This window comes from Pygoscelis adeliae, unplaced genomic scaffold (assembly GCF_000699105.1).
Source record: "Pygoscelis adeliae isolate BGI_AS28 unplaced genomic scaffold, ASM69910v1 Scaffold119, whole genome shotgun sequence".
NCBI classification, from domain to species: domain Eukaryota; kingdom Metazoa; phylum Chordata; class Aves; order Sphenisciformes; family Spheniscidae; genus Pygoscelis; species Pygoscelis adeliae.
In genome coordinates, this window is record NW_008825560.1 from 574,210 (window position 1) to 591,526 (window position 17,317).

At 38.7% G+C, this 17,317-nt stretch overlaps 1 protein-coding gene across 1 annotated transcript in view; it reads left to right on the plus strand.

Moving 5' to 3' along the window:
* TNS3 (tensin 3) overlaps positions 1-17,317 on the plus strand; it is a 191,723-nt gene that overhangs the window by 131,434 nt on the left and 42,972 nt on the right. The window contains 3 exon segments of the mRNA XM_009332357.1: positions 4,961-5,139; positions 5,468-5,585; positions 5,686-5,769. Of these exon segments, the coding sequence (XP_009330632.1) occupies positions 4,961-5,139; positions 5,468-5,585; positions 5,686-5,769 (381 nt within the window).

Here is a 17,317-nt window from a genome sequence, read left to right on the forward strand (position 1 = left end):
GGAGGAGTTGAATGCACCATTAGCAAGTTTGCTGATGATACCAAACTGGCAGGTGCTGTTGGCTCTCTCGAGGGACAAGATGCCTTGCAGAGGGATCTAGATAGATTGGAGCATTGGGCTATGATTAATGGGATGAAATTTAACAAGTTGAAATGCCGGACTCTGCACCTGGGACTGAGTAGTGCTGGGCACAAGTCTAAATTGGGAGAGGAGTGGCTGGAGAGCAGCCCCGCAGAAAGGGGTCTGGGGGTGCTGGTTGACAGGAGGCTCAACAGGAGTCAGCAGGGTGGCCTGGCAGCCAAGAGGGCAAACCACATCCTGGGGTGCATCAAACACAGCATAACCAGCCGGTCACAAGAGGTGATTATCCTGCTGTATTCAGTGTTGGTGCGGCCTCACCTTGAGTATTGTATGCGGTTCTGGGTCCCACCATTTAAGAAGGATGTTCAGGTCCTTGGACGTGTCCAGAGGAGGGCAACAAAGGTGGTGAAGGGTCTGGAAGGCATGTCCTCTGAGGAGCGGCTGAGGACTCCGGGTTTCTCTAGTTTGGAGAGAAGGAGGCTGAGGAGCGACCTCACTGCTCTCTACAGCTTCCTGAAGAGGGGAAGTGGAGAGGGAGGCGCTGATCTCTTCTCCCTGGTACCCAGTGCCAGGATGCATGAGAATGCTTCAAAGCTGCATAGGGGAGGTTCAGACTTGAGATTAGGAAGCATTTCCTTGCTGAGAGGATGGTCATACCCTGGAACAGGCTTCCTGGAGAGGTGTTCAAGAGGCATTTGGACAATGCCCTTAATGCCATGCTTTAGCTTTTGGTCAGCCCTGAAGTGGTCAGGCAGTTGGACTGGATGATCATTGTAGGTCCCTTCCAACTGAAATACTCTATTCTATTCTGATTCCTTAATACTAAAGGAGAGCCAATTATTATTTTGATAATTTGAAGTACATTATGGAGCCTGCAGGTTATTCAAGAAATAAATAACTACTAAATATGTTTTTTACTTATTTTTAGTGGTAACCAGGATAACGTGAATCTGGAGACTCTAAAGCATTTTTATCCTGTTGTGATTCAATGTTTCATAATCTCCCCCCCCCAACCAGTTTGAAGAAGTTTATTGATAGAGTTTATGTAAGTCTTTTCTATAATACATTGCTTTTGTTTAAAAGCAAGAAAACCTCTATCAAGAAAAACAGCGCAGAGGAACAGAAGGGCATTTGAGTGGCCTGAAGTAATACTCAAGTCTTTAAAGGTGACTGCACCTGTTCATGCACAAAGTTATAATGTGATTTAGAGCCCCGTATAGCGCGGTAAAGAACAAGATGTGGAAACTTTCATATTTCTTATGAACTTTGTTTTATAATTATCTGTTGTAAGGGGTTTCCAGTTTGACTGTAATTTGCACAGTTGGCTGTGATACAAACTAGGTAGAAGTTAAGGGAAGGTCTTTGATGGAGTGTGCTGGGTTTTGGAAAAGACTGATAGTTCTATTTTACAAATCATAAAGACTTCCATAATGGGCAGAAGGGCTATCGGTCCAGCTTGTTCTTCCACCTCCACAAGAAAAGTTCTTCCTAGAGAGTCCTACCATGTATGTTGTGCTTGCCCCACTCTCACATAAAGCTGGTTTTGAGGCTGGCCCACAAGCCCTGTGAATCAAGTGGAAACATGTAAGTATCATCTTAGTAGTAGTTGTGGGAACTGAAAGTAAATGTGGACCTTTTTAATGGTGTGCCTCATGCACTTGGTAAATACAAACATGTATAACACATGAAGAGTTAACATAATAGTTTTTGAAGTTTAGCTGAGACAACTGCACTGTTGTTGACATGCCACTGCAGACAAGATTTTTAGCTTAGTGTTGTTTTCTTTCTAATAGTTATAAATACCTCTCAATAGTACTCCAGGAAAGCTAAGCAGCTAAAGAAACCAAACAAAGATTAACCTTTAACCACTGGCCATGCTTCTGTTAGCTGTAGCATTGGCATGGTGATAACCATCTGACAAGATAAATGCTTGATGCTGTTCTGATGCCAATCTGTTGGAATGTTATTATTTGTTCTTCAGGGAAAACAAAATTATTTTTGTAGTTCACAAGGGAAAAGAGAGAAATGAGAGTATACAAAATGCTTTCAAAGAAATAAATATGTGCTCCTGGGATATTTATGAAGCTCTGCCAAAACTTTAAGCTAAACTACAAGAACAAAACCGAATGATGTGACTTCTAGGAAGCCTTGGCTCCTGACACTTTCCACTGTAAAAGATGTCTTTTAAATTAATAACTGTAAATATCTGTTACATTAAGTGAGGCAGCTCTGAAGTACATTCACAAAACTAATAAACTAAGTAAAAGTCATTTTTTGTTGACCTCTTCACTTAATTTTCATCTCTTAGACTCAAGTTACTTGCTTTAAGCTTTATTGCAATATATCAGCTCAACTTCTCCCCTCTGTCGTCCAACATCTGCTGGGAATTTGATACGTAAAGCACTTCCAGTCTATTTAAAGAAAATGTCCAGTTTCCCTGAGATACCTGTTTGCAGCTCTCTGAGGACTATGTTAACTTCGTAAAAATTACAAGCTTCACAAGTGTATGAATACTAATAACATGAGTGTATGAATATCATTGATGACGAAGCCCTCTCATTAGCATGACAAATAAAATCTGCACTAAATTTTAAGGTCTGTTTTGACCCATCCAAAAGGTAGACATTCTCTCTCATAAAGTAGTCTATGTGACTGTGTTAAATAGGAGGGGCACATTCAGAAAGAAACTGCCTGTACCTTAATAACTCGGTTACAAATGGAGTGAAAGTCTCATATGCTGTTCCTGCTCCCATTGCCTCCTGTGGAGGAGCGGTGGGATTGGGAGTGCTTGGTCTCCGATGGTCTCTTCGAAGGCTGAGATTCTGCACAGTGATTCCCACTCATTTTTCTTTACAGAAATTACAAATAAAAAAAGAATTCCAATGCAAAAAGTTGGTAAATTCTGGAGTAGTATGAACTCTGTCTACATTCCTAAGTGTCTTCATTTTCACTAGAAATCTTCATGGCTTTTTAGCATCACTTAAAGAGGTTTGGAAGATATTTGTGATTTCATGTCCCTTTCTGGCTTTGAAGATCTTGTTTGATGCATCTAGTTTGCTCACAGTGTCTTCAGAAGATGCTCTTTCCACCTGAAAGACCATACATAAAGTTTCTAGTCAGGGGAAAAAGGGTTAAATAAGTGTTTAAAATATGGGTGCTTTAAAAGTATTTTAGTTTTCGAAGTTGTACTATAAAAACAGAATCTCAGCTGTGTCTTTCCCAGGATGTGCTAGGTATATTTATATTGACTCGATAGAATAAATACCTGGCTAAATTTGGACCCTGAATTTTAACTCTATTGGTGGAATTTTCAGAAAGTGACTAGTAGGGGTTTGTTTATTTTTTTGCTTTAGTAGTAGTTACTGTCACGCTGGCTTTGATGGTAGCAGAGCTGGATTTTTGAAAGTGTCTAATTCTGTAGTTTTACAAGAGATTTATTAATATTTTCAGGATAAGCCAGTACTTGCCAGCAAGTTATTCAGGTTGATACATATGTATATCAATGCAGAATCACTTAAGTATCATGGATTTTAGTCTGAAATCCCTGTCTATATTTTAATCTTGAATAAAAACTGTTCTCCTGTACAGAAACCTATTTGTGCACTGATGCTCTATAATTGTGCTGTATAATCAAGGTGAAATATCTATAATACAGGCACTTACGCCGCATGCCAGATTTTTACACCTTGGCTTCTATCAGCTACTTCAGATTAGGAAATGGATGTTTGTGGAAGGTGTACATCATTGTCTTTCTCTACCAAAGTGACTGGTTCAGCCCTTTTGCTGGTTTAGATGAAGGGCATGCTTTGGCCTCCTACTGTAACGGCTCCATGATCAGGGTGTGTAGGAGATGTGCTTAATCAACACATACTTACAGTTGGAAATGATTCTGAGAGTTTAAGTGACACCGAGCAATGAAAACAAGTTATTTTAGAAATCCTCAGCTCTTTTAGAGAAATAGCTAATTCTCAAAGATCTTTTTGCATATATAGACAATAAAAACTCTCAGAGGAGTATCTGAAAAGTTGTTACGCGTATGGTTATTTTTGTACTGTCCTGTGACTACACAGTAAGGACTACCGAGGGATCCTTATTGTTGACTTACTCTTACAAAGAAGGGTGGAAAAAAGCAATTGCTGCAGGAATATTCTGAAAGTGCCTGTTGGTGGGACTAGATGACTAAGTATGAAGTTCTGCTATAATCATAAAGCTGTATCTAATGACACTCTCTTAATAGTGACTTTGGAAACAAATACTGCTTTATGCCCTTGAATACCCTGGATTGTTCTGCTGGCTCAGCTTACTCTTGTGCTTCGTTCCTCAGACTCCAAAAGGTTACAGCTCCTGTGTGTATCTAATACCTGATTTTTGTGATTAACTGTGATTGCCATGTGTGTCACAAAAGGTGTACAGTGAGCTGGGTTTATAAGGACCAGGGTCGTGTTAGCTAAAAAGAAGCTGTTTTTTCGGGGAACATGCAGTCCTGGAAAGCAGCAGTGGTTTTGCTGCAGAGAGCTGCTGTGTGTCAGGGATGGAAAGAGAGGTTTCCCATTTGGCTGCCCATAGTGGCCCCTGCTGGCAGGCTCTACCGGTGGCACTGGGGGTAAACTCTTCCAAAAATGAGCGTCAGCAGAAACACGCTGCTTCACTCCTCTGGAACCAGGTGTACTGCAAATATGTTCCAACTTGTGTCGGCAAGGCTAACTACAACTGATTTTTTTTTTTCCCCCCACCTGTGTGATTTTGTAAAGCAGGTATGAAACCAGTTATTTCATAAGCATTCTTGAACAGAATCACTGAAGGCACAATACTGAAGTTTGTTTTAACAGCTCTAACTGAAAAAAAATATTTATTAATCAGTTTACCTATTTGTTTTCAGCAACAGATACGCAAGATGACAATGCAGCAGGGGGAAGGATCAGAAAGTTAAGTGTTGGGCAGTATGACAATGATGTCCCTGGGCAGCCATTGTATAACAGGTGTGGATGGATGAAGTCTCCTGCTACTGACCAGGCTGTAGATCCAGGATCACCGATTCCTGTAGGGGAGACTAAGGAGGTAAACAATGAAGAATTTTTCAAGAAATATTTATCGAAGTGAATGTTCAGTGTCCAAAATCCATGTGAAGCAATTGGGCAGTTGCACTGTGGCAATAAGAAGAACAAATGACTGTAGTTATCTCAGAAATGCAGTTCAGTGTTTAAGGATGTCCTGCTCTTGTCCTCTCTGTGCGTTTGCATGTTTTCAGTGTTCCAAGATTTCTCTGCTGGAAGAGTGGAACGGATTATATGAAACCTTCTGTAATCTGGTGAAAAATGCCCCACTGTGTTGTAGGGTTAAGTGGGAATTTCCACACTGCAATTTTGCTTTTTTGTGCCCTTTCTAGATGGCTGTTGCCCATTACCAAGATGAAGTAGATGGGGGAATCTTCTCCCCAACAAAAAATGGAAATGAAGCTGTCCTGTCCACACCAGCTTTTCCCCTGTCACCAGAGACATCATATGGTAAGGAAATGTCTGTCTCTCTCTTATTTATTTATTTTAATAGCACCATTAACATTTTAGCTGTTACTGAAGAGGAATTGTACTTTTTCTTCTCTCCTAGTGAAAACACCTCCACTATACCACCAGCGGATTCCCTCCAGCCAAAAGGTCAGCAGCCCATCTGAGCTGTACAGAACCAGTCCTGGTAAGATACCCCTACTTCTTAAGTAACTTGAAACTGAACTGTGTATGAAGGCAACTAACACAACAGTGGTTATTCCTTTATAAATAGGACATACACGTGGTGAATTTAGACATGTGCAAGTCGGAGAAATAGAATTTAGCAGTACTATTTTAATCATATCAAAAAGAAGTAAACAATGAAGAATTATCCAAGAAAGATTTAATGCCATTAATTGCCAACAGGGAGTCCCATGTTCATGTTCAGTGTCCAAAATCAGTGTGGAGCAATTAGGGAGTTGCATCATGGTAATAAGAGGAAATGCAATTCAGTGTTTGAGGCTATCCTGCTCTTGTTCTTTCTATGGGTTTGCACGGTTCCAGTGTTCCACGATCTCTCTGCTGATATCAAATAATTTTGATAATATCAAAATAGTACTGTCGGGAGACTTGAGTTCCTTGTGATTTTTAGTAGGTTTTGTCTCCATCTGAGGAAATCTATGTTGCCATCTTGCCAGGCAAGTGAAGCTGACAATAGAGCTTGGCACTAGCTGTGCTCAAGTCAGGGAGATGCTTAATCAAAGGAATGAATGTTCTGGAGGGGTTTTTGCCACAACAGTTTGTAAATGCACAAGCATGGAAAAGTAGTTGGTAATAGATGATTACATGGTTAAAGATTTAATGTGATCTACCTATGAATTTTATTAATAAAGGATTCTTCTCTGAGGCCTTAATTCTTTGCTGCTAAAAATATCAGCAAAGCTGTTGTTAGCTGTGACCTCTTCTGTGCAAAATTATTTTAAAACAATAAGTTAAAAAAAAAAGTATTTCACATGACTGCATCAGAAAGTGCTGGACAGAGAAGGAAGCCAACATAATTTATTTAAAACCTGAATAAAAATCACAGACATTCATTTAAATTGTATGCATTAGAAGATGTTCAGATGATCATTCATGTGTATATATAGTTTTATTGCTTAGGCTATGACTGTCTTCTCAGGCAGGATCTTGATAGTAGAGTTTCCAATAAATTTGATGGTGGATTTTGATGCCATAATAGTTAGTGTTGTGTTTTTAACTTTGGAAAAAAAAAACCTTCCTGTTTAATTTGCCTCATTTAATAGTTATCAAAAGCAAGTAACATCAACACAGAATAAAATTATCTTTAGTAATAAAACAATCTTCTACCCAGTTCAAGACTTTATGGTTCAGTTGCTGTGGCTTTGTCCTTTACTCTCTCAACTCTTAAACAATTAGTGGTAGATATCCTCCTGAGGGCAGCTTCAGCAAATCAATTACAGGTTGCTTACGTTGAATTAATCTACTGAACACTTTGTTGTTAAATGGTTTCCATCACTGTTGCTAAGAGTTAGGACTTGCCCTGGAAAATTTTGTGACTTTCAGTGTATTTCTCTATTTTGTTGGTGATTCTCCTGCTTAATTCCAAATGCTGTCATTTCTCAAATGCTGGGTTTTTATACTCAGTTAACGGGACACTGAAAATAATTTCTGTAGCTTAGACCAAAGCAGGTAATTCTCCCTTTGAATGCCCCTTTAAAAATGATGCTCAGGGTGTACTGAATGCTACAGGTTAAGTGTGCAGCTCCCTGTGGCTTTGTTTTTAGCCGCAAACATAACATGCTTTGACACTAAAGTTAAAGGTGTATGAGGTGGGTCAGCTAGAAAACATGCAATACACCATTAGCGAGCACCTCTAAGAAATGTTAGTTGGGTGACTTTCCCACCAGAGCAGAGAAACTTCTATTGCCAGAGGCAATATTAGAACCCTACTTTAAATATTTTTTTTCTTTTCTCTCTTTTCCCTTCACTATTCTACTTTATTTATTGCCTGAATCTACAGTAAGTATCTATTTACTGTATTTACTTGCTTCTGCGTCTTCTGACTTTGTCAAGAAGTGAAGAAGACGTCTTCTCATTACTTTTGCTACCAATCCCTAATTCACGGCTAGAACAAGAGCGTTGTGTTTTGTGTGTTGAATGAGGCCAAGAATCTGAAGGGAACAGAAGCAGCTCTAATGCACATGCAACAAAGGTGACTCTAACAGTATGCACTTTGCAAGAATTCTTACAGCCCCAATTTTTAGTACTTTCCTTTGCAGCCTTGCTCTTCTTTTAAATGTTTTCATGGTTTTTATTTTGGTAGAAGTTGGGAAACATACTGACTTCTCCAGAGATTTTCAACAGATTGAGGCCTTTGGAGTCATGGGCTCTGGAGTCTTAATTTCTGCCATTAAGATATTGTTCCTTTTGTCTCAGTTCAGATCACCCTTGAATTCAAAATTGTTTTGTTCTGCATCTCAGCTTTGCTGCTTATCTGCATTCCAAGTTAGTAGTGAGGATGCTGTAACATCTGGCTACCAATTATATAGATATATTACTGTCTTCTTTCCTCCCTGCTTCCTTGTAGAGAATAGCTTTCAATGTAGTTAGCACTTACCATATCAAGGGAGAACTACTGTGGTTTTCTAAAAGTGTAAAAGTATACATTTTAAAAGAACAATACATGGTTTTATGTATTCTATATTCAAGAATTACAATGACATCCAGTTTTTATGTATACAAAATGATAAAATTATCTGTTCTTTTGTAAGTTCTTCTTGTTGTGAACTGTGTACCTTATATCTTGAATGCATCTAATTCTGATTCTTAAACTATTTCTTTAAGTGAAGGGCACTATCTTCACTGAAGCCTGACAAAACCCTGTACAAAATGGTGCTCTGTTAGCCCTAGAAATCTCAGTTTTCTTTCCAGGTGACAACACTTTGTTAGGGAAAGTCAGTCCAGTGGTGCTATGTACATCTCCCTTTCATTAGCTATGCCCTACCTCTTCTTTCTCCCCGTACATTTCTTTAAGATGCCCTGCCTGTGCCAGCTAGAAAGAGCAGGATTCCTTTCCAGAGCCTTGTTCTTTCTCAGACGGGAGCAAGTTTAACCTCCCTCAGTCTCTGTTCAGGCATGCAGTCCTTTTGTGTCCGCGCTGCTGCTCCAGTGATCGCTTGCTGCCATGGTTTCATTGCCCTTTTCCTCACTTCACATAGCTTGCAAGTAATACAGCACCCACGGAGTTCATTCTGAATTATCTTTTGAAAGACACCTTGTTTCTTAAGACAAACTTGAGCAGTCTATAAATTGGCTAGTTTTATAAATACCCCATGAAAAAGCAGGCTCCAGATAGAACCCAGATACAGCTCTCTGAGTAACACAATAGCCATTGTATATCCCGCGGGAGAGTCCCACACATCAGTGAAGGAACAGAAGCACTATTTGTAGACTTATTTTGAAGCTTATAAAGGCTCTCTTGTCTCAGACAGCATACAGCTAATTGAAGTCCCTTTGTATATAGAAGTAACAAATAAAACCGTAGCAAGCTCTTTGCCGGAGGACTGAACTCTGGCTAATCACCCCTGCCACTCCACCCCTCAGGCTGGACGTGAGGAGCTGCCCCCTTCTTCAGCCCTGGCCAAAGCATAGACAGAGCTTTGCAGAAAATCTGCATTCACAAACAGGCACTGTCTTGCAGCAGAAAGCAGGGATCTGTGGAACAAGGGAAGATTGTCTGTACTCCTTTATCCATGTACTGACAAAGAGAAGACATGATGTCCTGTATTTCCATCTTTTTTGAACAGCCTAAGTAAACTTGGGTAGTTCAAGCAGTGCATATGGTGGAATGATAGCACTGCTACTGGTATGAGGAATCTCAGAGCCTTCAAGCATGTGTAAGGCCTTGCCTTTTCATACCTGCCATGGAGCTTAGCCTAGGTACTGTACTCAAAGCTTGTGTTAGGCGTACGAGCTGCATCTTTTCTAAAAATTGTCAAAAGGTCATCTCTTCTCCTCATGCTGTCATGAAACTCGTCAAGACCAGACACTGGTGTATTTCCACGGTTTTTCTCATACAGACTCTGTTTTTATCTGACAGAGACATTGTGATCCCAAATTCCCCCCCATTGACTAATATAGGCTTACTCTGTTACATCACCCAGTAGAGTGATGAGTGTTTCATAAATCGCTCAGAAAGCAAAACCACAACCTAACAGATATCCTCAATACTGCATAATTCTATTACTGATTATAATTTTATATTCTTGTAATTTCATACTGTTATTCCAGGATTGTCATTTCTTCCGGTCACTGAGTGGCAAGGGAAATGAAATGTACTGCTTAATTCTTCAATAAAAAAAGTCAAGGTTCTGAACTGAAAATGTTTTGTGTGTCAGGAGGGTTAGTAGCATAGGGAATAAATGTGATACTAATTTGTGAGAGGGAAAAATTCCCAGTTTATGATGTGCAGAAACCTTCTCCACAATATGAAAAGGTTTCCTGTAATATTTATTTATACCTGCCTTCCTCTCCTCCCATTAACTCTTTGTATAAGGTATACATGTCCAAAGCAAGAGATAGGTATGGAACTTTTCCAGACATCTGGGTTTATTTGCTTAGAACATCAGTGCATCCACTTCAGTGGATGGTTATCGTAAGCTCTGTCCTCCTGGAAACAAAGGTGCATTTTGGTTTTTTGCTGTTGTTGGGATTTTGGGTTTGGGTTTTTTGGGGTTGTTTTGTTTTATTTTGTAAGTTTTGTCTTTGTTTTTTTTGTTTGTTTTAAACATCGAGGCTATTAATGAGCAATAAAAAATAAAAGTAGAAGCAAGAAATTTATGATGGTTACTACAAGGCAGATAGACAAGGTCTGTGTTATGTTTTTCATTTTCCTGCAATTGACCTTGACATGTTTAACTTGTGGCTAAATACAGTGCTCATCTCCACAATATTTTTATAATGAAACAGCTAATGTTTCTTAGTTATAATAAAATACACCATTTATTAGTGCATATGAAGCCTTATAGGCTTCAGGAGCAAGTAGGAAAGGACTCGGTTCTCCTGTTCGCATTCTACCAACATGAATTTAATCAGGTCTTCCAGAAAGAGCACATGGAATGCTGTAAAGCATAGTCATAAATGTTCAGAGGCCACTGAACACTGAAGTCAATATAATGTGCTATGATCTGTCACACTTTTTCCTCCCTGGATTACTTTCATTGACACATCAGCTCAGTAAAACTAACCTTTATACTTTTTGTTGCATGAAATTTGGAGATGACTTGATGTATTTTCAAGTCTTTATTGTTACAGACCTCCTTCCCTTTGCGCCACTGATTATAACACAGTTCTTAACATATCTTTCAATTACAAACATGGAAATTTTGTATCTTGTCTGGCCTGTGAAGAAAGAAGCAATGTTTATTATCAGCGATTTCAGTCTGGTAATCCAAATTCACAGGAAAGATGATAATGTTCCATCTTGGGTGCTGAATAGGTTAACAGTTTCATTTAATTTGCATCAATCTGAATGGTGGAAAATATGTTGCAACAGAAGACCCAAACTGAAACTGAAAATAACTTGAAATACTTGTAGTCTATGCCTGCGTTTAGTGAGTGATATTAACCAAAATACTTACAGTTTAAGTGTTTACAACTGAGCTGTTCGATAATCAGCTTTAATTGAGCCTTTTTTTTACCCCCCACTCAGTTTGGCTAAGATTTTCATGGACGGTGTTCTCCCAGTGCACACTGATTAACTTACCAAAGCTTTATTCTCTGGCTTAGAGATAAGAATGAAATTATTTAGAGATTAATACATTTAGCTAGCTAAATATGGACTGGTTTTGTTTATAGCCATGTTATGTGTTTCTACATAAAACTTTACAAAATCTGTACGTATTTTAGCCACTCATTAAACATTCTAGTCACTGATTCAGAGGAGTAAGGAATACAAATACATATACCTGAATATAAAAAGCTAGGGAGTGCCAAGTTCATGGAAGATAGTATGTGATGAAGAAGCAATGGGACAATATAAATGTGTTTTTCTTTGGCTGGCTGATATGTTAAAGCTGACAAAAGATGCTATTCTTGTTACTGAATTTTCATAAGAAAGCTCATTGTCTAAAGTGTACTCTGTCTTGCATTTGTTTTGGATACTGTAGTTTGATAAAATATTCTAGAACATGAATATATTTTGGTTTGTAGCCAATATTGTATCTGATCACAGAATCAAAGATTCTTTAAATCTGATGTTTATGTCAAGACAAAGATATTTCATGGTAAAATGTTCTTATGGCCCTGTGAGCTAAAATTCTGCAAGGGATGGGGTTTGGAGTGACCTACAGGTTGAACATCATGTTGAACATGAGACAAATTCATGTGCTACAGATGGTCATGGAAAATATGTTGACTTTGAGTGCTAGCAGAATGCATAATCTAGTGCACATGTATGTAATGCCATGTGCAGCTGCTCTATAATCCTGCAGAATTTAAAAAAAAAAAAAAAAAAAAGAGAGGATGGTTGGGTGCTTCAGCCATTACATTGAAGAGATGATCAGTGAAGCTAGTCACTGTTTCCTCTTCCTCCTACCCTTGCTTTTGAAGCAGGATTTCCATCTGGACAGAAGCACTGTGATCGCAGATCAGAACAAGCTTTAAACCGTATCCTGCCCTGTTAAAATTGCATTGGAGAATGAATCGGGTACTGATTTGGAAAGACTTTCTGGTTTATACTGTGTGTTTCACCTTCTGTGAAAGTATTCACAGTGCTCTTTTTTCTTGGTTTTACTGGATGACTTTTCATTCCATGTGGGGAAAGTGCTGACTGATACAAGCAAATACAAGAACTGAGACTGTCCCTCTAAAAAGCAAAAGTTAACAGCCCTCTCAGAGGCCGGTTGGCACTGTTGGCATTATCCATTTGAACCAAGACACTGCTGAAAAGTTACATGGAGCCTTCTGCCTAAAATAGCAAATGTTAACTTTTCTTACAGGGAAATGACTATCCAAGTGGCAAGGACCCTAAATGTAGAAACAAGCTCTCCACTTTCTCACCCACTCATTTTGTCCTCAAGTCAAATGTTGAACTGTGTTAAAGGAATGGTAGATCTTGTGACAAAAATGCTGTCCTACAGGAATTCATATGTAATAAGGTTTTTAGCTTGGGACATTTTTAAAGTCTCTTATATGTTATAAGTCTTCCATCAATGGTAGCTCAACAGGTCTAACTGCTCCTCAATACCACACTAATACCATTAAAGCAAATAACTGCTGATAGGTTCTCCTTCAAGAAGACCCACCCTGTAGACTTCATCCCTTATTTGGGGCACCTCACTTTAATCCAGTCTGTCTACTATTTGTTTGGTCTTGACTCACTTTTTATAATGCTGTGAATTTAAAATGAAACAACTGCCTTTTTTCAAAAGGAGTTATTAACTGAGGAAAACCTGGAACCAGCAGCAACACAGAAAACAGCACCTGCATGCTTGGCAATACAGTCCACTAGAAACTCTCTTCACTGCATATCTTGGCAGTTGACAGCCACACAATATTGAGGCTTTGATTCTGTCTTCAAAGCCTGCGTTGCAGGTGCTCCCAAGCCCTTCAAAGACTGTCTGGCTATCAGTGGCCTTGAGTGCCCCACACGGCTGCGCTGTACTGCAACAATGGAAGCGCCTGCCACCAAAGTAAGACTAGTGAGTATTTAGGACAGACGCTTTTCAACAGATGGCCCACAAGTGTAGAATCTACTCACAGTGCATAACAGAATGACCACGAACCTTGTGGCATTTTCAACAAATTATAAAGCATGCTTCTTCTGCATGATTTTCCTGCGTAACAAAACATTTGAGGGGGGAAAAAACCCAAGAATATAAGGGAAATTGCAGGGGTGGGACCTGAGCTTTGTGCATTTTGTCTAATGCATTTATATGATGAAATGCTTGACTGGTGACTGCAAAATAAACATGAGATAGACCAATGAACCCTCATAATTTGAATTAGCTGTTAGAAATACGTGGGCAATTTGAGGACTTACCACCGTTTCAAAATGATACACAAAAAAGCTCGTGACTTGCATAAAAGGCTGTGTTGCATTAATCTCTGTTCATTGTGCACTGTCAGCATTACCAATTGAAGCACACAAATATGCTACTAATAAATGTACTAAATATACTTATGAGTTACAGTAACACGTTGGAAAAATAAGTGGCCCATGATTTTTCTGACATCTCAGAAAGCAAATAAAAAAAAGTATGCTAGGAAATTCAGAGTTGCTTGATTCATTCTAAGAAGTGGTTATGTTTATCAAGCGATAGGTACTGAGCTTTTGGAGTATCACCTTTAGTATATTCCTGTTCTCTCTAAAAATTAAGTTTTGCATAAGATACTTGGCTATCATGGTTAGTAAATTGCACCAAGATTATATGGTGAGCACTCACTTATGTGCTCTCTCCCTTTCTCTCTGTTCACCATTTTGCAAAACCAGTTGTGTGTTCTGGAAGATGCTCATTGATATTTTTCTTTGTAAACAGATGAAGTGGTGCTTCATTTTGTTATATTTCTTTAACTACATAGGTATTTTATCCAACAAACAGACATTTACAATAAACAATTAAAACTTCTGATTTAAGTATTGGATTTAAGGTTAATCCTTGTTGTTTGCATATTGCTTACTTATTTTCAAAAAGTCTTGAAAAATCACACAATTCCTTTAATAGCCTTTGGAATTGTCAGTTTGCTTTCATTTATTTTCACCTCCTGCCCTCTTCCACCACCCCTTGCTCTGAAAACCTGATATATGAGATTTCTCTTATATTTATATATATACACACACACACACACACACAGAGACACTTTTTTCCCAAGTGACTTTATGATCCCTGAAGGGCCACAGGTACATTGAATTTTTTCCCCTCCATTCCCAGAAGGTTTGGCACCGACATAACACTTGAAATGGGAGAAGTGGGAGAAAATTCCTGGAGAGGAAAAAACTACGTGTGTGTGTTGGGGGAGAAACAGCAGGAGGGAAGCCGGGGAGTAGAGTCACTACAGCTGGGGCTGAGGGATGTAATGGAGGTATGTTAAGAAGAACTAGTACAGAAAGCAGGACAGATTCTTGGATTTTTTCAGTCCGTCAAACACAGTGTTAAAAGCACAATCTCTAAATGGGGTGTAAATAAAATTAAGTCTGAATAGTACTGCATCTGTAGCATTTCAAGAAAAACAATGTGAAGGCAATCTGCATATTTCAATCACACTGCTAGTTTGTGCCCACTATTGTCATTGGATTTCCTAAATATTCTCAGTTTGTGGCAGTGCTCTCACAATATTTTAAGAATTTGTCCAGAAAGCTTCAAGAATAAAGTAAATGAAAATGAAATTCTTTGCTGGGAGATTATAAAACAGCTATGAAGATAATGTAGTGCTGCAGGTGAGATGTTCTAGATCTGTGGGGTAGTCATTGGGATCCCTGAACTGATCTGTGTACCAGATAAATTCTAGGAAATAAAAATTATAATAGAAAGATTATACAGACTTCTTTATTAGAAGATGAAATTGTACCATGTGAGTTTTATCACTTTCAAAAGGCATGAAAAAATTTGTGATTTCTTGTTATTATAATTTATTATATTCAGATTTTTGTTTACACTGTTTTTTGTCTTTGAAGATAAATGGAGAACAAGTTAATGAAATGTATAAGAAGATTAAGGGAACATTCATTCAGGTGTCTTTAATTACTGGAGCCAAGCTGAGCTTTCATTTGTATACATTTACCCACCAATATCAGAAAGTTGAATCATATAAATGACAGTAAAGTTTATATTGTGTTTGTTAAAACTGTTTAATGCAAAAATTGAAATAAATGATGTCAAGAGAAGGTTTGTTTTTCCTGAGCACTCAAGAACCCCTCTGTATTGAGGGCAGAGGTGTATTGTAGCTCCTAGTTTCCTAAGATGGGATGCATTAGATAAATCCATTCTGCACTTGGTTACGGCAAAATGTTATCCTAAGATTAGCAAAATATTTTTTGTTCTGGAAAACAGTGGGAGTATTTTAAAAATAGCTTGAGATTACACATCGGTTGCGGCTTTCTTTTTTTCATTGTTGTTATTTCCATGCTTTCGTATCAGGTCAAAAGAGAGTGTACTATTAATACCTTTCATTCAGTGCTTTTGAAGGGTGCCTGTTGGTTGTAATTCTCTGCAAACTGATTTGATACCCAGTTGGGAGATGACACGCTCAGAAAGTTGATAAAACTGCCTCGTACTAAGGTATGCATAAACTGTGCGTTTGAATAAAAGCTGAGACCTGTGTAAGTAAGAGGGACCTCATATTGCACTCACATGCCTTGAAATAGTAAGATCAAGCTCAAACACTATATGAAACAGCGAAGTGTAATGTTAATAAAAATGTTTCTGCTGTGCTTAGATTTTATTTCTTTTATCTTACCATTTATTTCTATGTCTGAGTGGCAGCCTAGCAATTTGAAAACTCTTGACTGCCTGTGTTCAATTGCCACAAATACTTTGGCAATGAATTTATGATAAAGGATGTTTGAAAAAGCAGACAAAGTTTAAGAAAACATTAGAAAACAAAATAGAGAATGTTGAATATGTTCAAAATATGTCCTCCGTATGCAACATTTGTTGTAGAAATTTCATTCCAATTTATATTTGCTCTGTCAGGGAGCATACTATACTACCAGTCTATTTGGACCATTGCTAAGCACCAGAGTCAGCTTACCAAGCAGATGCACTAAGAGACTCGTAAATACCTGCATGTCAAAGAACTTTTCAGATGTCATTCAGGAAGTTGATGCATTTTGGAAACTTCAGGTTGAGCTACTCTGAGAGGAAAAGCAGGTCAGAAAAGGCCCATGGGTCGCCAGAAGAGAATACCAAAGTAAGGGAGTGTTAGTACTGAGGGTCGCAGCTCTCACACTGAGATTCCTCGTTTGAGGAATCCTCCTCCTACTCCCACTGCTCAGTGCTGAGGGCTGTGAGTTCAGTGGGCATCAGCATTGCAACCAGCAAAGTAAATACTGTGACTTCAATGCAGTGACATTATATCTGATCGCTTAGGTCTTGACAGGTCTGTACAGTCGTGCTATTAAAGCCAGTGGCATTTACAAGCGTGATTGTCTTCTCCATTTCCACCAGCTGAACCTAAATCTTAGGCATCTTCTAAATCACATTTAGAAGGAGGAGGAGCTTTTTCCATGCAAATCTAATAGCCAATTAGAGTATTCATGTGTCACGGGAGAGGTCCAAGGTCATCTTCCTCTTCTGCATGATTATCAGCAGGACTTGAACCAGGCTTTCCTATGCAAGTCTGAAAACTATGATGCTTTTGAGCCAAATTTCTTTTTCTGGATTAGTTCATACACATTACTATTTAATGCAAGTTAGAATAACGGGTAGAGCAGGCTTCTCACAGGAGGAAAACTTGAATTCAAATCTGTGGCCTGATTTAGAGGAGGTCCTCAGAATAGGATAGAGGACAAAGGGCTAACTCTATTAGACTGCTTAAAGTCTGTTAAGTGTGAAACTCGTGTAAAAATATTCATAGAATCATAGACTCATTAAGGTTGGAAGAGACCTCCAAGATCATCGAGTCCAACCGTCAACCCAACAACACCATGCCCACTAAACCATGTCCCTAAGCGCCTCATCTACCCGTTTTTTAAATACTTCCAGGGATGGTGACTCAACCACTTCCCTGGGCAG